Raw genomic sequence first — 22,983 nt, forward strand, 5'->3', positions numbered from 1 at the left:
ATACTTTTTGGAGGGAGAAAAAAGCCATGTATGAAGAGATGCATTTAGCAATATGTTTTAATTCACATGCTACAAAGCAGTCCATAATTTATATCACAACAAACAAAATAGTATCTTCTGCTATTAAAATTTACCTTCATTAAAATCTTTACAAAAATCTAAAATCGTGGGTCATAGTGCAGCATCTGCTGGTTTCATTGGATGACTTCATTCCACTTGCTTAGCCTGGTGGACTTAAATATGATTCTAAGTCCAAGATAGTTGGTCAACCTTGGTACAGCACAAATACAGCCATTTTTAAGGCACAGTGCAGCAGAATTTAGAAAGGTGAAATGTCAGCAATCTATTATTTGTTATGTTGAACAGGCTTCCTTTAATAGAGTTCAGAATATCAGTAGTTTAACAATATTTCAAGCTACAATTCTCTGTATTGTTTGCAGAAAGAATCTTAAAAGTGTTTAAGGCATTTAGACTCATTTTTCCATCCAGAGCCAGTAAGCCATTGGTCATAGTCAAGGGAATTACAGGTTTCTTAAATCCCAGTGAAATCAGAATTCAGTATGCAATTTTAGTAAAACATTTAATTTGGCTTTATGGTAAAAGAGGGAGACAGGGATGAGATTAATTCATAGAATTAGAATGTCTATTTTCTCAGTTATGGACTTACAGAGACCATCTTGTTCAATATCCTGCTCAAGCAAGAGCATCTGCAACAGCCTGTGTCTTAAGCAAGGACCCAAATACTAGATTCCCCTGAGGCAAAGAGCTCATTGGGTGACTTTGGACAAATGACTCACTCTCAGTATAGACTATTTTATAGAGCAATTAATTAAGGAAACTCCCCCTCACAAGCTGCTTTCCTGTAAAATGGGTCCCCAACCCATGGATCATGGCCTATTTGCAATTGGGATGTGTGAGTGGCTGGCCGGAGCATGCACACGCAGCTCAACTTATGTGAGTGGCGGGTTGGTGGGCACTCATGTACATGCACAGTAGGCTGGCGAACACTTGTGCACATGTGTGGTGCACCGGTGGGTACTTGAGTGTGTGTATGTGCAGCAGACTGGTGGACAGTTGCACCGGCTACCACTCACACAAGTCGAGCTGTGTGTTTGCACGCTGGCTCACCACTCACACAAGGGCTGTGCACGCGCATACCGGCCCACTGCTCATGCAGCCCAGTTCCCCTCTTCCCTGGCTGGGCAGCCAAGCTGCAAAGGTTGGGGACCGCTACTGTAAAAAATAGTCAAGATATAAATGTAATAAATAGTTAAATAAAATTAAAGTTCAGTCTGATTTTTTTCCTTGTCCTTACTTTACTCCTTCATTTATTAATCCAACTTAATTATCTTTGCCTGATTTCAGTATTACCACCATTAATGAATTTAGGTTAAAACCCTGTTGTGTGCAAACTGAGTGATGGCGATGTGTTTTGTTGTTTTCTTTCAGACTGCGCAAACATATCTCAGTGTCTGAATCCTCTCATACAGAGAGTGACTCCAGCCCACCCTTAACTGTCCGTCGGCATTGTTCTGGGTTTCTTGAAATGCCTCGTTTTGCCATTTCAGCTGAGGAAGAAGGAAAAAAGAAACAGTTGGATGGGACATCTTTTCCTCTGGCACAACCTCGGGAATGTCTTCCTTATCTAATTCCAGAGCAGTCTATAAAAAGAGAAGTCCAACTGGGTGATAATGATGCACTAAAAACTCCTCCTTCAACTGTCAGTAGTATGAGCAGCTCAACGTTTACAGGTATATGGGACTGGCAGCATTGTCTCTAATTCTTGGCCTGTGAGCATAATCTGGCCTGTCAGGTTAGACCAGGCTGGTGCAACTTTGTTGAGGGGAAAGGGCCTCTTTGATAAGTTAAACATCCTGGTGGGCTGCAAACACCAGAAGTGCTGTTCAGCTGTTCCACAGCTAGTGGAGTGACCAAAGTGCTGAAGTGGCTCTAAATTTAACACTTTTTCAAAAAAGACTGGTGGGCCATACAACACATCTACTTTTGGAGGAGAGGCAAATAGAAATTCCACATGGATCTGGCCTATTTTATTTATTTATTTATTTATTTATTTATATTTTGGGGGGGAATGTAGGTGGGAGCACTACAGATGTCCCAGATCATTACACTCGCAGTAACAGCAGTGAAAGTCCAGACTTTATGACTCCCAAGGCTACAAGTGATCTGGCTGTGCGGCGAGCTCGACACCGGCTACTTTCAGGAGATTCCGGGGAAAAGCGGACCTCACCGCGGCCTGTCAACAAAGTGATCAAATCCGCATCAGCTACTGCCCTCTCCCTCTTGATCCCCTCAGGTAACCTATCTGTTTCACGACTTTAAAACAAAAATCAAAACAAAATAGACTACAGCTAAATGTGACAATAACCACTATTTACATCTTTTTCGGGGTTGGTCAGGAACCACAATATTCTACTTATGCAAATATAACATTTTGCCATGGATTGGTTTGTGCCGCAATGTAATAAGGAGTGGGATTTCACTGTGATTGTTTTACTGTAGCTGTGGTTAGTACATTGTAACTTTTAAATCTAACTTGTTTTGATAAATCATTTCATAAATGATTTATCAAATAATTTGTGAAATCATAGATGATAAATCATAAATGATATGTCATTTATGATTTTACAAGTTATTTTATAAATCTTTTCCAAGGATCATGAAGTTCATATTAGCCACTTATGTAGTACTATGTTGACATTGCCAATAGATATGTCTTCCTGCTGGGTGTCAATAAAAGTACCAGTACTGACTCTACTCTAGCCCCTAAGGAAAGACGATACCATCTAAGAAAGCCCTTTTATGAACTCCAAAAACCTGGATTTTATATAATAATAATAATAATAATAATAATAATAATAATAATAATAATAATAATAATAATAATAATAATAATAATAATAATAATAATAATAATAATAATTCAGAATTACTTCCCCAAAAGATCTCAAGCAGGCTGGGCCGTCTGCAGAGTGGTATTCTTTTTCATTAAGCATATAAGATATTTAAAGCTATTTACGACTTCCTATATCAAAAGCTGATATGTTTAATTTGGCTCAACAGATAGATAACTGGTGTAGCTCATTAATGGTAGATATTTGGTTTCTCAGCCTCCTCATAGTTTCACCTTATACCAGCAACCTCCTTTGGTTAAACACAGCCCAACAATGCATTATTCAACGCTAATTTAATTGCAAAATTATCAAAGCATTTCTCTAGAAAGGCTATCCCCTTTTCAAAACATCCTTAGCTAAACAACAAGCTAGAGAGGAAAATAGGAATTCTGCACTATTACACTCAATTGATAAAATAAACTAGGAGCACCACCAGATTATATACATGTGCTTTTAGAAGTAGGATGATCCTATCCAGAATAAGCTAGCCTCTAATTCCTGAACATAGGAGTCACCAATCCATTTTATACTGATTAGGCTTCAATTTAATATTTCTCATCCAATCCATAATTGTTTTCAAAAACTTTATATTTTCTCAATTTATTAATAATATCCTTGCTGAACCTACCCACCTCCCAACTGGGCAGCCAGTATACAATCTCTAGGACATGACAAGACAGCTACCCAGGGACCAAGCTGAACTCATCATTCATAGAAATTGGTCCTGGAAGTAGCAGCCACAGTATTGCCTTGCTTTTAGCTTCCAGTTCACAGAATTGCCATAGCATCCAATAAAGACTGCTATCAAGAAATTGACTGGGTAAGGTGCTGGATTAGGAGCAGGAAGTCCTGAGTTCTAGTCCTGTTTTAAAATGTGTCTTGTGTATTTACTTTGTGTCAGAACAAAGATCTTTTATGTAGGTGCTAGTTTATAAAACATGGCATCTTGTCCAATCATTTATAGAACTAAATTTTGAATATTGCACTGTACCATTGCAATATTGTAATTTAGTTTGGGGTAGAAGCAGAAACCAAATATATGCCACATCACTTGTTTGCTTTTAAAAGTTAGGAAAATGTTTTATCCAATCTGCAGTTCATTTTCATTTTCTCTCCTATAACTTCTTTGTGAATTCATGTTTGTGGTTCATGACAGACTAAACCTGGTGCATTTTAATAATTACTTAAAAATTTGAATAAGCAATTCATAGTTTAAAATACTTTATTTTTGAGCACATGTTTACAAGTGAATTGCACTAATGTTTTATCCAATCTGCAGTTCATTTTCATTTTCTCTCCTATAACTTCTTTGTGAATTCATGTTTGTGGTTCATGACAGACTAAACCTGGTGCATTTTAATAATTACTTAAAAATTTGAATAAGCAATTCATAGTTTAAAATACTTTATTTTTGAGCACATGTTTACAAGTGAATTGCACTAGGTATAATCAACTAGCAAGTTGTCATTTTCTTGGTGCTATTATTATAGCATCTTTTTCCACAATGAGGAAGAAAAATAAAATGCAGCTTTCAGGGTTCTGCAATCAAAAAGGCTTAATTCCCCCTTGATATATTAATGCGAGTTTTATTTTCCTTTGAAAACTAGATTTTCTAATTTGGAAGCATTTTCTATGTTCATGTAGAACACCATACCTGTTCGCCATTGGCTAGTCCAATGTCACCTCATTCTGTCTCCTCCAACCCATCTTCAAGAGACTCATCTCCAAGCCGAGACTATTCTCCTGCTGTTATGAATCCCAAACCACCAATCATCATCCATCGAGCTGGGAAGAATTATGGTTTTTCACTTCGTGCAATTAGAGTCTACATGGGGAACAGTGATATCTATTCAGTGCATCACATAGTCTGGGTATGCTTGGACTTATTGGATTTTTATTGTCATGATATACAGTCATTTAGTAAGAGCCTACTTTGAAAATTAGAGCAATGTGCCGTACCTTTAACTTAATAAAAAATATTGCTTATAACTAAACAATCTTTCCCAGAATTACCTCTAGAATGCTGACTTCCTTTGTAAAAGAAAATATATGTAGTTGATGCATAGAAATAGCAAAGTTGAAACTTATAGGTTAGTTACATTTAATTCCTTCTGAGTTGTCTTGACAGTGGCTGTCTGTTTCAGATCTCTTTATCCTTAGGTGTTTTTTTACACATCTGCAACTAAATTTCATTTTTAATGTGTGCCATTGTGCCCACAGTAAAAAATGACAATAAAGGTCTGTCTATCTATCTATCTATCTATCTATCTATCTATCTATCTATCTATCTATCTATCTATCTATCTATCTATCTATCTATCTACCTACCTACCTACCTACCTGTCTAAAAGTATTACTGTCTTCTCAGTTAATTGATCAGGATTTTGAGTTTAGTTCAGTTCTGTGTTATAATTTATCTTGCATTGTTTATTTTCTTTATGAATATATGGTTATTTGCCTGGACTATTTCTCATAATGAATATTGTCTGTTATGCCGTGTCCACAATTGAACAGAAGCAAAATTATGTTCCAAGTTCCCTATAGACATTACTCAGGGTTTATTTAAGTAGAAAATGATCTTTGAAGCTAATTAGCAGCAATATAATCATAATAGAAAATAGAATAGTAGTTCAGTAAATTGATATCTGACCGTTATTTGTTATGGCCTTGACAAACATTGCATTATGCAAAGATATGGCTGCCAATAAACATAAGCCCCATGTAACAAACCGAACTACTGTATCTTATTTGTCATTTTTATATACAATTTTCTTAAGAATTTTTTTTATTATAATAGTAAAATCTGATATAAACAAAAGAAAATGAAAAAAAGAATAGAAGAGAGAGAAAAGTGAGAACGTAACACAGTTGTCAGCTTCAGCTTTGCAGAGCTGTCTTCAGGTCATCATACTATATCCGGAAATCAAAACTATCTTATTTGTCATTGTTATATTTAATTGTTTATCCATGTTGATTCTGAAATTTCTATACTACTAACACAAGAGAATTCTTGAACATTGATAGGATAAACCTCACTAGCAGCAGCACACTATTTGCATGTGAAATGCCCTAAATACAACCAGAGGTGTAGTTGTTAATGTATGGAATTGGAATGTGCTTTAATATGAACAGATTATTAATGTATTGCTATTATTATTTAGCTTTGTTCTCTATCATTACAGCATGTGGAAGAAGGTGGTCCAGCAAGTGAGGCTGGTTTAAGGGAAGGAGACTTGATAACTCATGTGAATGGAGAGCCTGTACATGGATTGGTTCATACAGAAGTGGTAGAATTGGTCGTGAAGGTAAAGATTGGAAATTGATGCCTGCTGTACAACAGGAGTGATGTGTGTCAGCTCAAATATTTAGGAAAAAAGAGTTTCCAATAACTTCAAAGTATTTAAAATGGTTTTTCCATCGGAGGATCAGGCTACACAGAATACTTTTTCTTACCTGATGTTGCAGTTGCAGATTATTGCTGTGTTTTGTGACCTCCGGATAGATTAGCGTAATGTATATGTTTGCTCTTTGAAGAAGATTTAGAAATTGCAATAAAAAAACCCCAGCTGCTAGATTGCTAACTGAAATATGATGATGTATTATTCCAAGGCTTGATGAGGGGACCACCTCTTAGCATTTCTAGATATTTAATGATTCAAAGCCATGAAAAGCTTTTTCTTCCTGAAAATCTAGAAGTGCTGGAAGCTAGTACAGCTCATCAAGCCTTGTCGTAGTATAATTATATATGACAGGGAGTTTTTTTTAATGGATCTATGAGTACCTCCACTTTCTTCTTCATAAGGATATTCTGATTATGAAATGCTGTCAGTCATCCTTGGACCTATCAAGGAAGCATTTTCAGTGTCAAGCAACGGCTTAATTTTCCAAGAGCTTTTAAATCTAGCTTTTCAGGTGGCAGCTCCAAACCAATTTTGTCTGTACCATGCAGCTAAGCAGGATCAGTGCTGATTATTACTTTCATAGATTAGAAGATCAAACCCTCAAGAAGTGCCCGGCATGGCTTCAGATTAGTCTGAAAAATTGGAAACAAAGGTCCATGAGAAAATGGCAGTGGCTGGTTAGTACATATTTTTAGCAAGGAAAATTAGAAAGATGGAGTCACTATGAGACAAGCATGACTTCAGGGCATATTTAACTCATTTATTTAAAGTTCTTGGGTATTTTCAACATGTTACTGATTTTCCTGTATGGGATATGAAGTGTTGCAAGCCACACTTACGTTTTGTTTAAGTAGAAGGATAAAAGTATTGCTAAACAAGTAGGCTATTTAAGGGAGAGCCAGTTTAGTGTAGTAGCTAAAGCATCAGGCTAGAAATCGGGAGACTGTAAGCTCTAGTCCCACCTTAGGCACAAAGCCAGTTGGTTGACCTTGGGCCAGTAACTTTCTCTCAGCCTTAGAAAGGAGGCAATGGGGAACAATTTCCGAAATCTTATGAAGAAAATTGCAGGGACTGGTCTAGGCAGACACTAGAAATTCATAGTGACTCAAAGGCAAAACAATCTCTATGTGGTATAAAATGTAATAATACAAGTAGTAGTATGTTAATTACAGTCAAGATACCCCATAGAAAAGAAATCAGAATATAAATATTGAAGATTTTATTACATGACAAAACTGGGAGTGGGGATGGAACGGAACTGAAACCACAAATATCCCCACCCACCTAATTAAATAATTGCATCTTTTGCTTATCGCTGTCAAAGTTTGGCTTTTCAAAGACTTATGTTCATAAGTAGATCTGCCCAGTATCATTTTAAATATAAGCTGGATTTGATTCTGATGATCCCCTGCATAAAAATTACAAACCATGGGAACATAACCCACTTATTCTATCTATTCGGTATTGCAAGGAAATCCACTGCAGTTATAGATTTTCTCAAATCCAATTTTAGTAGGTATGATGTTATGATTCTAGTCTTAATAAAAAATTATCCAATGTGAAGGATTGTTTGATTATGTTAGGTTATTAATTAATTAATTAATTAATTAATTAATTAATTAGATTTATATACCGCCCTTCTCCCGAGGGACTCAGGGCGGTGTACAGGGCAATTAAAATATGACATACAAAAATTAAAAATAGATTAAATTAAATTTAGCCCCAAACAAAATAAATTAAATTATGAAATTTAAAACCCCAATCCCTCAGTCCAGGCCGGGAAGCTCAAATAACCAGGTTTTCAGCTCACGGCGAAAACAGCGAAGATCAGGAGCCATCCGGAGCTCCACAGGCAGCTGATTCCAGAGGGCAGGCGCGCCCACAGAGAATGCTCTCCCCCTGGGGGCCGCTGGCCGGCACTCCCTGACCGACGGCATCCTGAGGAGACCCTCTCTGTGGGAGCGCACGGGGCGATAGGAAGTTGACGCCGGCAGCAGGTGCTCCCGTAAATAATCCGGACCCATGCCATTTAGGGCTTTATAGGTCATCACCAGCACCTTGAATCTCACCCAGAGGACAACTGGGAGCCAATGCAGCTCGCGGAGAAGAGGTGTTACATGGGACTATCGGGAGACCCCCATTACTGTGTAGTGTACTTATGTGCAGTTATTGTTTGCTTTATTTGTAAATTACAAAAGTCCTTCAAGGAAATATTTCCAATTCAGAATTATTGTGTCATCCTAGTCTTCAAATAAAATTTTCTGGGAAAATGTTTATTCATTTACATATAGTAGGAAACAATAATAGCCAATTAATAGCAGTTTAGAATATTTTCTGGAATGTATCCTGTTGAATAATGCCCATTGATAAGTAAACATACCATTTCTTTATGGGTTATATTGTTCATTTAATAAACAGAACACCTGCAAGGGAATTACTTTGAGGCAGGTGCATTTTGGCCAGTTGCCTTGTCTAGATACTTGCTTCGGAAGTAGTTGAAACAGGTATTTTGAATCTTCTTCTACGATAGTTTGTGATTTTTCAATTCTTTGGAAGAAGAAAGAAATTCAAAGATGAAAACAGGAGGCTGTATTAGAGTTAGGCATGCTGCTTGGTAGAATTTGTAATCTGATGCTTACAAAGTTTATATTGGATTAATAACATTTTATATTCACAATCTTTTCAGCTGTCATTCAAACCATTGTTTAATCAGTGAGAAAAGTCTGAGTCAAGAAACCCCTCTAGTAGCACTTGCTAAAGACAAAATATATTTTGAAAGGAAAAGACCAGATCAAAGGAATTTTAAGTCATTCAGTTACAAGCTGATACATTCCCTTGCTGTCATGTCTGGTTGTACCAAATCATACAAAGAAATGCATTTTAAAAATTAGAACCTGTGGTTTTCTTTCTACCAGAGTGGAAATAAAGTGTCCATATCCACTACGCCTTTTGAGAACACATCGATCAAATTGGGGCCAGCTCGGAAGGCCAGTTATAAATCGAAAATGGCTAGAAGAAACAAGAAAAGCAAAACAAAAGACGGGCAGGAAAGGTTAGTAAAATTGAAGTCATTTATAATAATAATTGTCAGTATGGGTAAAATGAACGTCACAAGTTATTTTAATGTTACAAAAGTTACGTAATATCAAGGATGGATTATATCCAGAGTTCCTCCAACTGTAGTTGAATGTTAACGTGCTTTCATTTTCTACTCAGTTTCTTATTATTTATGATGTTTTATTAAAAATAACTCTTATTTACAACTATATAAATAGCAAACTAATGTCCCCTTATGGATCTCATTTGGCTGCTTCTCTTCCTAGTGATTACCTTTATTTTTTTTATTTTTCCAGTAAGAAGAAGAGTTCATTATTCAGGAAAATTACCAAGCAGGCTTCCTTGCTTCACACAAGTAGAAGTTTATCTTCCCTCAACCGTTCCCTGTCATCTGGGGAAAGTGTTCCTGGTTCACCTACACACAATCTCTCTCCCCGTTCTCCAACACAGGGTTACCGATCTACTCCTGAGCCTGCACATTTAGGTAAAAAAAGGAACAGAGGGTGGAAGACTTGAATCAAATACTTTCAACTTAATGTGTTTTCTAAAACTGGAAGGTAGAGGGAGAGTAAACCATCCGATTTTTTTTTTTAAAATTCCATTTATATCCCGCCCTTCTCCGAAGACTCAGGGCGGCTTACAAGCTTAGCAGTAGCCTTCATTCTATGTATATGCCTGCTTATTAGGGCTTTCATACACCCCCCAAGCGGCATTATTACAAAGTCAGCTTAATTGCCCCCAACAATCTGGGTCCTCATTTTACCTACCTCGGAAGGATGGAAGGCTGAGTCAACCTTGAGCCTGGTGGGACTCGAACCTGCACTAATTGCATGCAGCTGGTGTTACTTAAGGAGGCATTAGCCCACTGCTCCACCAAGGCTTCTCATTTCTAAGCAAGAAATGAAGAAATTTGACAGCTGCAAGCCAATTGACCATTTGTGGTGGGATCTTTAAGATACTAGGAAAACATAGCCCAAGCAAACTAGGTGAGGCTGGTTGCCAGGTGCAGGAAGGGTGCTCCAAGGAATTTATTAGTGTGAGACATTCAAGAAGCATAAAATGTTAGATATCATGAAATACTATTTAGGGTGATTTTTGCAACTTGTGCTTTTAATTGCTATACTGTTTTTTTTAAACTTTTTAAATACCCTATTCACTTGTTATATAAATACTATCAATATAACTTCCTCAGTATGAGAGTGAATGCATTAACAGTTAAAATTACAATACGTACATGAATAAATAATTCTACAAATATGCTTCCTGGAGGAAAAGTCCTTTTGTACTTGAAAGGTTAGGATATACTGTAGAGTTTATAACGAACATAAATAAGCAGGAGAGCTATAATATGCAGCTGCCAATGAGTACATTTCTCAAAGAGTATATTTAGTATGAGAAAAGAGAGAGACCTCCAAAAGACTGCCAATAAAATAATACTGAAGTACAGTGCATTTGTGAGGGATAAAGTATGGTTGATTGCACTTTATTGTTTTGATTGCATTAGTCTTCATTTTCTAAATTCAGCCTCACAATGCTTGTGATTTACCATTCTCCTATTTTGATATTCACAGTTGGTGGAAATTCTTCTCAGAGCAGTTCGCCTGGTTCCAGTGTTCCCAATTCTCCAGCTAGTTCAGGGCATATCAGGCCCAGTTCACTACATGGACTAGCACCAAAACTTCAACGACAATATCGATCTCCAAGACGTAAATCAGCTGGAAACATTCCTCTTTCACCACTAGCTCATACACCTTCACCCACTCCACAATCCACGTCACCTCAGCGTTCCCCTTCGCCTTTGCCAGGGCACTCATTTGGCAGTTCAAGCATCATGCAGTCTTTCCCTGTAAAGTTACATTCCTCCCCACCTCTGGCCCGGCAGATTTCACGGCCGAAGAGCGCTGAACCACCAAGATCACCACTCCTGAAAAGAGTCCAGTCAGCTGAGAAACTGACTTCTTCCCTGTCTTCCTCGGAAAAAAAGCTGCCCTCTTCACGTAAGCATAGCTTGGATATTTCCCATTCTGAATTCAAAAAGGATATGCTTCAGAGAGATCCGGGTCTCCAAAGTTGGCAGGAATCAATAAATGAAACATCTGGAGGTAAAGCTGGGCCAGCAGAAAAAGGGACACTCCAAAAACCTTCTTCCCGAAAACTTGGGGCCATTCGACAAGATAGGGTAGAAAGAAGGGAATCTCTACAGAAGCAGGACGCCATTACAGAAGTAGATTCTTCTGAAGATGAAACTGATGAAGGGTCAGAAGATAGCCAAGATGGGAAAAGATTGGACAGGCCACCTTTCATTAGAGAACACCCATTTTGTAATCCTTTTACTGAGGAGATGAAGCCTTGTTCCAGGCTAGAAAGCAAAGATAGCATGGAAGATGATTCTTTTCTTCTGGAGGAACCAAAAATGGGCAATGTGCAGAGTGAGGTAAATCAGCCACAACAAAAAGATGTGGAAAGGGCATTGGTGACTGACATAAGTGAGTCCCTGTCTGAAATTTGTGCAATAACTTCCTTTGCAGGAAAACCTGAGGATTGTGAACCAATACAGTTAATATCAGAATGCAAGACAGCCTCAGAATCAATACAAGGTAAGAAACTTGTTGTTCAACAGGACACCTGTTTTAAAGATGCTGATGATCCTAAGGAAATACGGACGATCCAAAAAAGTATAGATGGTTCAGAGCAGATGAAGTGCCTCCCAGTAAGATTCCGACAGTTTGGTCAAGGTGACTGTTCAGAAATAGCAGGTGACAAAAATAATACAAAGGAATCCGCTTCTGAAGAAGCCACCTATCTGTTATTTCATGATAAAATGCCTTTGTTAGCACTTTCTTCCTCTTCTTCTTGCACAACTAACACAAGCTCTCTTCCATTAGTAAGCCAAATAGACTGCAAAGACACATCTCGGAATCGGGAATATCATCAGCCTTTGAAGGAGAATGCTAGTATTGACAATCCGACAAACTTTGGCAAAGCTTTTGAACAAATGTCTCCGAAAGCCGAAGAGCAAGTTTTGTCTTCTGCAGTGGGAATTTCAAAACACAAAAGTCACAAAAGTGATAAAAATCTGAGTTGTCCTACAGGCAGCACAACATTTAGACTCGATGCCTCAATTGAAAGTGGAAAAACAGCTTGTCCCGCTCATTTGACAAGTGCAAGGAGTACATTAAGTGCAATGGGATTGAACATCTCCAGCTCAAGAAAAGTAGAAAAAGATAGAAAAGATAAAAGCCTGTCCAAACAAGGCTTAAAGGAGACACTACTGGAAGATCTGGGTCCAGAATCAACCAAAACTTTAAATACAGGCGGTCTCATTAAAATTTGTGATTCTCACATTACATCAGAAACTCCACTTTCTTGGGACTCAGAATGTCGGATAATACCAAAGGAACCACAATCTGGTATGTCTGATGCTTCTGAAATTTTGGAAGAGAGATGGCAACTACCTCTACTTGAAGATCAAGCAGATGGGAATTGGAACATGAGGATTTCTTCTGGACCAGATGATAGTTTGAGTTCAAAAAAGGAGACTGCTCTAGCGCCAGGAAAAATCAGTGAGGCTGGAGGTCAGTCCCAAACAAAAGGCTTCTTGTTGTCAAAAGCTGATGCTGTGAAAAAGAATATAGCAGCAGCTCCATTCAGAAACAAAGACAACATTAGTTGAACTCAAATATAAAGCAAGAAACCATTTTTTTTGTAGATTTGTGTTTCATATTCTCGCTTTTTTCATTGCAATTCTATTTTTGTACACAGCATTTGCCATTTGATCCCTCTTTACAGGGTATCTTTAAAGCAAAGTCATCCCTCCTTTTCCTTTTAATTTGGAGCATCCTGTGCATTAACTTTTGAATGTTCCCCCCCCCCCCAAATGTCAGTGTGTTTTATTTACCATATAAGGCTGCTTGCTCGACAAAGATACATTTTGACACTTAGCTCCAAGTGTTTGTTCTTATTTCCACACTTTAATTTCATTATGTTGACAGGGATGAAGAAATACAATTTAATGGATTCTTCTACAATTCTTAATGCCACTGCACACCCTTTTCCTTACATAGTTGTTGTCTCTCACAACTTTCTGTGGAGGAAGCTTTGTTAGCTTATGCAGTGATTAATATCTTTTTTTTTAAAGGGCTCGCCTGAGCAATCTGTCAAAATAAATTTTGGATTTTTGGTTCTTATCCATTTTTTCATTGCCTTAAAAATTGTATGACACTCCATCGTTGGGGCATTTTTAATGCTAGTTGCCTTACCGATATTACCTTGCTCAGAGCAAGCAAATATTTAATAAGAGGTACAAGGTACTTCCATTACTGTAGCTCTTAAGTTATTAGCAGCTCCCTAGTTTTAGCAGCTCCCTAGCACAGACACTGCTGGAGACTGAACATCTGAGACCATCCCACCTTAACCTGCAGTTTGTGGCTTGGTAGTGGAAGGAGTTAACCAGCAGGAAAGTTCTAATTGAATGGGAACAACTGATAGGAAGGTACTGTGTTTTTTGGTCAGGGAAAGGCAGAGATGAACCACTAAAAGCAAAGTAACCTTTATAGCTTCAGTGAGTAACTATTCAGGAAAAAAAAATCTCCAGTATCATGCTAATGAACAATATTTTAGTTGCTTGATTTCCAAAATGCCTATGCTTTCTTGGAATCCTTTTGATACTTTTTGAGATTGCAACATTGTTTGGTGCTTTTTTTTAAAATACAGCTAAATCTAGAGCACTGAATGATAATACACATACAGTAAAGCAATAGAACAGGGGTAGGCAACCTCGGCTCTTTTATGACTCATGGACTTCAACTCCCAGAATTCCTGAGTCAGCTGACTCAGGAATTCTGGGAGTTGAAGTCCATGAGTCAAAAGAGCCGAGGTTGCCTATCCCTGCAATAGAACATTTCAAGGCGATTACTTATTATCATTTAAAGGCAAAAGTAGGTATTTCGACCCTCCCCTGCAAAATACTTGTGAATTTAACTCATAGTCTCTTGTAGCAGAATATATCTGTATGTGTGAACAGACAAAATAACTACTTTTATAGTCTGAAAGCCTACATATGCTGAAGTGATCACATAGTGTGTGAAATAATTCTCAAGGGCAAACCTTTTAGTTAATTATAATATAGCTTCATTATTCTGCCATATTGCAGATACCAACTCTCTTCCTGCACCATTTCTGTTTTCAAAGACAGTATTTACTTTTTAACCGGGAACAGTCTGTTTAAACTCTATTAACTTCATCATCACATTTCAGGTATCTTGTACTCCCTCACACACAAATAATATTTAGTACATAATTTTTTATCCTTGATTTCATATTTGGACCAATTTCTTTTTAAGCTGGTATTGTTTTAACATTAACCGCTCTTTAAGTGCATGGTGTGTGCTTAAATGTGTGCAAAAGAAAAAAAACCACGCCCTCTGTATGTGGCAGTGCTATAAAAATCCATTGATTTTTTTCATATATTAACTTGAAGCTTCTGAATTTCTCCAATAATATTACTCATAACAATCTCATGAGATACGATTATCTGGTCTTTCCTGCCACTTAAGCATATAACCTTATGCACTGTCCTTCAGGCCTATTTTAATTATCCTTTGTGTTTTACAACCCTGTCACTTTGCTGCACCGCTCTCTAATAGACAAGTATATTTAGAAAAAAGGGATTGTTGCTAATATGAACTGATGACTTAGCCACTTAAGAATTGAACAATGTAAGCAAACAATTTACAATTTATACTATATTAATTTGAGGCCTCGGTCAGATAATGTACTTTGTAGTATTAGTATACACAAAAACAGCCAAAGGATTTGCATCTCTAGTTTAGTCTATCTAGGCTAGCATGTGTATGTATTATCACTTAGGTATTACCTTTTGATAATGCCTTTTTTTTACTATAACCAGAAAACCTCTTAAAGGCTGCAGAAGTCTTTTTCTTTCATCACTACTTTTCCAGCTATGGATCGATATTAATAACATTAGAGATAAAAAAGAAAGGAAGTTCCATTTAGGCCCCATAGCAGGAAGGTGGTGGTGGTGGAGGGAATTGTGACAATCACAATGCCACAGAGGGTAAAATTCAGCATCTTAAAAGCCCTTGGAAAAATCAAGCCTGCAGCAAGTGGCATCTAATGGATGAATAGAAACTATTGAGGGAAAGAGATTCTCTCTATTTGTGATCCAGTTAAACCATTTGGTGATGACCTGGTTGGCCAAATTTCCATGTTTTATTAATATGATTTTAATAATTCTATTTTAGGCATAGGATACATGAAATAGCCATCCTAATACACTGTCCAGTTCCTCTTTGGACATCTAAAGTTATTTTTTTCCCCTCAGCCAAACTTAAAAGTTTTCATATCCAGCTGATGTATTTGACAGTACTTCACAGAATCCAAGATTATCAGAAGGATATTTAGTGTACATATTAGACTTTTAGCCTTGCTAAAAAACCACTTCTGGGGAAGGATGCCTAAGGTTTTGTGATAATGGTTATGCTACAAGAACGCTCACCATACAACAGGGTACGAGGAATGATGTGTGAGTTTTTTCCCTCATTCGCACTGAATTAAGATGTGATTTGGAATTTTTTTGTTTGTTGTTTCCTGTGGGTGGAAGATACATTCTTTCTCTAGTTCTGTCTTATGGACATGAAGGATAATGCCGTACTTCTAGTAGATGATTTTACAACTCTGTGTGTGTTTACACTGTGTGTTGATTTTGGCTGTTTTGGAGGATGTGAACACAGTTCAATGCTGAGTTATGTTTTCAAGCTTGAAGTCTGACAAGCAGAGGGTGATGTGGAATAGAACTGTTTTAGAAACTTGAATAATTGCCACATAATATAGGTGCAATAATTTTTATCCATGTTGTACCTGCATGTTGATGTTCAAATATTCCGAAATACACTTCATTTTTTACATAAACCCGTGTTCATCTCTTGACTGGACTACCTTTCTTTCAAGTATTTTCCTGTAAAATATTGCAATAACGTAACCAACCATTATCTTGTGAACACTTTGACAAAACTGATATTCACAGGCCAAGATTTTATCAACTGGTAAGTTACCATAATGTGCATAGGAGTTGTGTTTAGATGTCTCAGATTGCTTTGGCCTTAATATGCAGCCATCCATGCTAAATTTTATTTAGGGGTAACATTTCTAAGGACAACAGCTTCTGTCAACAGCTGCCAAATGCCAAAACTTTTTGCCTCTTTTTCCACATTATGAGGCAGATAATCCTATTCTTCAAATATTCTTAATTTAGTTAATTCTTCTCTTTTGTCAGTTCTTTACCTTACTTCTTGGTGCTGCTGCTTTTCATGTTCCATAGTCCAAACTGCCCAACTCATGATAGGATGAGAGAGAGAGCAGCTGATCATAAAGGAAAGGCAACCATTAGATGGCAGCTAAAACAAGACAGAATAACGCTCATGGTATGCTGTCATCTAGTGGTTGTGCAGACTTGTGCACCCATCTCTGGCAACTTGTGTTAAGCTATTTTGACATGTCCTTAGTTTATCAATGCCAAAGTGATGCTAGCTCATGAAATGGGCCTGTTGTCACAAGATTTTGAAAACAAAGATATTAATATTGCTTGGATCAGCTATAGCATTTCAAACAATATCGTGACCATTGAAATCCCCGCTGAACACAATTGGGGCCGAGTGATAGGATGAAACAACAATGACAGCAGGAACGCAAGAGAAGTGCAACACATTTGTCACTTTGACATCAGTTGCTTTCCTGCTCTGATGGCTGGGATCACAAGCATGTGTTTCTCCATAGCCTAAAGGGCTGCTCTGAAGTGTTTTTCCAAATAAACTAACAATGAGTACTGTTGGCACACAGTGATGTCTAAAACATTGTGCTTTCTAACCAGTCAGATTTTTCCTGGAAACTGTGAAACAACTTGTTTCTTTTGGGTATGGAAAGGGAATACATCCATAGTACCTTTAACTATAAAAGATGTTCCCATTATCTGCTTGCAAGATCAGAGACTATTTGTGCTTCTAGGATTTAAACGAACTATCACTGCCTTTTCAGAAATCATTCTGTAGAAACCGAGATCTGGACCCCTGGTTCATTCAGCTTAAGGGGTTGTTTGTTTTTGTTTGTTTGTTGTTTTTTTTGCAATGGGGGGGATTTTCAGGAAAACAAGTTTTCTCCATTCCACTAGCATCGGAGAAAGGAGGAAAGAGGAAACAGGACATGGGGAAAAAAAATCAAGAATTTGATTCACCCTGAATAAAAGTAGGTACTATAAAGAATTTTGTGTAATTCTTGTAAGAGTCTCGGCAACATTTTGCAGCAAATCCTGGCAGCTGTGTCAGAATTATGAATGTTAAAATACCTCATTGCATGTTTTCATGATAATTCTAACTTGCATGTTCTTTTGTGTTGAAATGGCTGCTATAAGTATCTCCTCCCCCTTTTTAAAAAAATTCTTGTTTCAATAAATGCTAAACCTCTTCATCAAAGATTATTCAAATTCTCCCTCCCTTTCCCATTTTTGGATATTGAGCCAAAAGCTTGAAGATATCCCAATTCTTATTTTATTTTTGTAATGCCATCAAAAACCCAGTGGTTCCAAAAATTTGCCATTTTCCAGGTTGTGGATTACAGGCAGGCAGAGCTACATGCAAAGCTACATGCAAAGAGGTATGCCAAATCAGGGTAAAGGTAAAGGTAAAGGTTCCCCTGCACATGTGTGCTAGTTGTTTCCGACTCTAGGGGCCAGTGCTCATCTCCGTTTCAAAGCCGAAGAGCCAGCGCTTGTCCGAGGACGTCTCCATGGTCATGTGGCCGGCATGACTAGACGCCAAAGGCGCACGGAACACTAATATGCCACTAATCCAGCCTTAAACTGTAACACATCATCCCAAGCCTTGTGTTCCTGGTAGATGGCTTGAGATGGTGGTGGGGGAAAGGAACTTAGACCCACTAGTTCAAATGTGACATTTCATGAAATGTGTGCATTAAATCAATTGGCAAGCTGACAGCATTTGCAAGAGGAAATGCAAGAGCAGTGATGGAAGTTGTGAACCACTGACAATTGTGTTGTAAGGTGAGCAGCCATACAGATCTTTAAAACAAACAAATTTCAACCACACTACTACAATGCACAGGGAGAAGTCTTAAGATGTTCAAATAAGGAAAGCAACATGAAACTACTGCTGTTGCTGCTGAAAATCAGGTATCGTTGGTTAAGGAGTACAGAAAGACCTTTGATAATAATTTTGAAGTTAACGGACATGTATTCTTATTTAATAGGTTATTTCATGTATTTTTCTAGACCTCTTTGGGCTGACTTGAGGAGAACACTGGCTATGTTTATCTGCCACTTTCACATTTGGGGACTGGCTGATTTTGACTCACATTTACGCCTTGTGGCCAGGAAAGACAGTAAAATGTGGGCCAGCCAGGTTTAACATGGAATATAGACAACAATAAGCAGCTTGATGCCACAGATATCGTGAACCCATCTCGGATGGTGGTCCAGCGGCATAGTCAGATATTTTATATTTAATATAATCACTCCCGCGTTTATCCAAATTATTACTGCAAGGCTTAGAAAAGCCATGAATTGACTTGAGTTTATGTTCTTAAGATGTATCAGCAATTTGAAGATTTAATTTCTAAAACATGAATTGTCCATAGATTATGAGGGAAAGGCATTAAACAGCTGCAACCAATTTCACTTTCTTGGCTGAGTAGGATAAAAATTGCAGGGTAGGTTGGCCATTACAGGATGTCTATCCTGTCAGATTTTTAGCTGGATATCTTCAAAACCCGCACCACAATAATTTTTTAAAAATTATTCTGTCTATGTTAACAACTTGCATAATATTGCCCAGATGTTAATTCTGGATATACAGATGTTGATACTTCATATTGCAGTAGGCCAGCTTCCCATTTAATTGTTATAATTAAATTCTTTAAAAATGAGCAGCAGTGAGTCTTGTAGGAGCACCACATGATTTAAAAGCCTGCAGGAAACATGAGCCATTTCAATTTTTCCTAGGACCAAGTATTTTTGAGCAGCCTTTGAAATATAATACCAGAAACTGCAATCTGGGAGAAGGTATGGAGATGGCAAATACAGGTGGTCCTCAGCTTAACGTTACCATTTGTTTAACAACCATTTGAACTTAAGACACTGCTAAAAATTGTGACATACGGCTGGTCTTTGCACTTGTGATTATTGCAGCGTGTGTGATCAAAATTTGCACAGTGGGCAAACAGCTTGTATTTAAGATGGCTGCAGTGTTCTGGGTCATGTGATCATCTGTAACCTTCTTGGGGGCTTCTGACAAGCAAAATCAAAGGGGGAAGCCAGGTTTGCTTAGTGGCCATGTGATCCACTTAATGACCACGGTAGTTCATTTAATGACTGCAACAAAAAAAGGTGCTAAAATGGGATATGACCTCTTTTTTAAAAAAAGATACTCTTATTTTTAAAATAGTGACAGAAAGAAATGAAAAAACAAAGAAAAAATAAAAAAACAAGTATTTTTTTAAAAATGAAGTTATATATATATATATATTATAATAATAATAAACCTTTATTGTCAAAGTACAACATGTGTACATTGAGATTAGCTGAGCCTCCCCCCGTGCTTTCTCCCCCCAACACACAGTGACAACAAACCCTCCATCCCACCACACTATGTGAACCAACTACACCACACACCGGCCTCCCAAGTCAATTATGCATAAGATTATGTCCCATTTAAAAGCCTAACAGCCCACGGATAAAAGCTATTTTTCAGCCTGTTGGTATGGCTGGCTATATATATATATTGTTATATATATATAACAATTATTCAAGTACATCCTAAATTTCTAATACATTTAAATACTTCACTTTTAACATATATTTTGTATAAATCCCATGTTTCAATATATTTATCATACAAAGTCTACAGGCAATCCACCACAGCTGGGAAGCACGATGAGGTCCTCAATCCACTGAGTGAAAGGGGCATACATTTATCTTTCCAATGTGGCAGTGTCAGTCCTTTGAGCACAGGAAGGGCACAGAAAATCCATTTATGTTGTCCACTTGTCAAATTCCAAGCACTAGGTTTGTACTACAATATCCTTTACTTACTCCTTTTGGAAGAAAGTAGTGGATTATATGAACACAACAATAATATTCTTTTGAATTACATATCAGCTACTTGGAAATTGGGTATGATTCAATTAATGACCACATTGCTTAAGGATGGAAGTTGTGTTAAGTTGAGGACTACGTGTATGAAATAAGTGCACTGCGAAGGATCCTCTGGTCATGTGCCTAAACTTTATGGCTAAGTTGAAGTTACAAGTATTTCTCAACCCAGTTTGGGTTTTCACAGAAGAATCCTGTTGCACAAAGTGTTCCTGGAAATGGCTTTAATGGACAGATATTTGTGTGGATGTTTTCCAGACATCAGGAATAATGCAAGCAACTAGTGTGAATCTGTAAGATCTCTGCCATCTTTGTATGCTGTTATATGTATGATTGTAATATTGAAAAAAGTAAAATAACTTAACCTGCAATTAAATCATTAATTATAATAAAAGGAACAATTCTGTATCCTTGCAGAAGAGGGCAGTATTGTCTCATGGAAGTAAGAGTTAAGGCTAACAAGATTTAAAATCCCGCTGGGCCATTTCATTTATTAGGCCTAACCAAAATGCCACAAAACAGTGCTCAAACATAAGAGTTTTGCAGAACTTGATTGGTCCAGGAACAAAAAGCATGCATTGGTTCAGTTCTCCTAAAGCAAAAAAGTTATTTTCATCTGCACCCTCTGAATTTTCAACCACCTGATGAAACACTGCCAACTCTGGAAGTCTATCCAGGAAAATCTGAGACATACAAGAGTGAATAAACTTTTTTTAAAAGAGTAGTTTATATATGATTTACTAAATTATACTGCCACATGCAAGACTGAGATTTCTTGGAAGTGTTCTCCTTTTGCTTGGGAGATATAGAATTTCAGAAAGAAAATGAGGATAAGGGGGAAAATGTAAGAAAGATTTTAACCCCTGCCATTCTGAGCTGTGTCCTTTCCACCACTACTTTGTCATTTGGTGTGCAATGGTTCATACTTGAAGGAATGCAATATTAAGAGAGAAGAAAAGATTGCCAATACCCTATTTTATGTGTAGGCTAACTTAAAATATAATAGCAACATCACTTAGACGTATGTACTGCTTTTACAGTGCTTTGCAGCCCTCCCTAAAGCGGTTTACGGAGTCAGCACATTGCCCCCAACAATCTGGGACCTCACCTTGTTGACCACAAAAGATGGAAGGCTAAGTCAACCTTGAGCGGTCAGGATCAAACTCCTGGTGCTTGGCAGAATTAGCCTGCAATACTGCTTTCTAACCACTGTGCCAGCACGGCTCCTAATCATAAGCAGATAGCCATGCTTATTTTTTAGAAACATAATTCCACAAATAATTAAGAAATCTTGGGGTGAAAAACCCTGCTACCCGATTCTTACTCGAAACATCTTACTTTAAATTATCTGATTCTCAAATACGGATTTTTGTAAATACAGGTAGTCCTCAACTTACAACTGTTCGTTTAGTGATTGTTTGAAGTTACAATGGCAGTGAAAAAAGTGACATGACCTTTTTTCACAAGATTGTTGTAGCATCCCCATGGTCACATGATCAAAATTCAGATGCTTGGCAACTGGTTCAAAAGTATGACTGTTGCAGTCATAATGATCACCTTTTGCAACCTTCTGACAAGCAAAGTCAAAGGGGAAGCCAGATTCACTTAACAACCTTGTTACTAATTTAACAACTGCAATAATTCACTTAACAACTGTGGCAAGAAAAGTCATAAAATGAGGGCAAAACTCACTAAACAAATGTCTCACATAATAACAAATTTTGGCTCAATTGTCGTAAGTCGAGTACTACCTGTATTTCAGAATGCTCTGACTTCCAATTTGAAGTCATTCTTATGCTCCATTTTGATTGGATGATATTAACTTCAGCCATATAAAAAGTACCAAAATACTATAAAATAATTACAAGCTATTTTGTCAGAAAACTTCCTTCTTTGGTCTAGTGCAGGGGTTTTCAAACGTGACCCTTTTATGACTTGTGGACTTCAACTCCCAGAATTCCTCAGCCAGGCACGCTGGCTGAAGAGTTCTGGGAGTTGAAGTCCACAACCCAGAATTCCTCAGCTAGCATACCTGGCTGAGGAATTCTGGGAGTTTAAGTCCACAAGTCAGAAAAGGGCTATGTTTGAAGACCCCTGTTGTAGAGTTTGTCACCATGTTGTCTCCCCACCCTCAGGGTTAACTGCTGCAGTGCTGAAGCTATCATGGTTGAAATACTGGGTCCAGCCATCTTGCAGTAGAGTTTGAAGTGGCCCTTAATGGTGCAGGGGATTGGTGCTTGTACCTGAGGTATAGGGTTAGGCTCTGCCAGGACAGGATGACTAGCCTGTTTCCCCCATCTTCTCTTCACTTGCTTCTTCTGCCCCAGAAGCAAGAATGTGCCTCTTCTCCAGTCTCTCTGTGAAGCAAAAATCCTATGCAGCAACTGGCATCAGGAGATTTTCTCATTCCTTCTGTCTCCTCCCTGGCAATCTG

At 37.7% G+C, this 22,983-nt stretch overlaps 1 protein-coding gene across 3 annotated transcripts in view; it reads left to right on the forward strand.

The window, feature by feature from the left end:
- Positions 1-13,311, forward strand: part of MAST2 (microtubule associated serine/threonine kinase 2) — a 155,658-nt gene extending 142,347 nt beyond the window's left edge. For 2 of the 3 annotated variants that reach the window (XM_081324556.1, XM_081324557.1), the window contains exons 24-30: positions 1,450-1,751; positions 2,096-2,314; positions 4,557-4,783; positions 6,095-6,217; positions 9,229-9,365; positions 9,667-9,854; positions 10,942-13,311. In XM_081324556.1, the coding sequence (XP_081180682.1) occupies positions 1,450-1,751; positions 2,096-2,314; positions 4,557-4,783; positions 6,095-6,217; positions 9,229-9,365; positions 9,667-9,854; positions 10,942-13,043 (3,298 nt within the window). In that variant the 3' untranslated portion in view covers positions 13,044-13,311. The remainder of the gene's footprint in view (positions 1-1,449; positions 1,752-2,095; positions 2,315-4,556; positions 4,784-6,094; positions 6,218-9,228; positions 9,366-9,666; positions 9,855-10,941) is intronic. The other variant, XM_081324558.1, reaches the window with a different exon arrangement.
- The last annotated feature ends 9,672 nt before the right edge of the window (positions 13,312-22,983 follow it).

The sequence above is a fragment of the Vipera berus genome (assembly GCF_964194415.1).
Source record: "Vipera berus genome assembly, chromosome: 3".
Taxonomy (NCBI): domain Eukaryota; kingdom Metazoa; phylum Chordata; class Lepidosauria; order Squamata; family Viperidae; genus Vipera; species Vipera berus.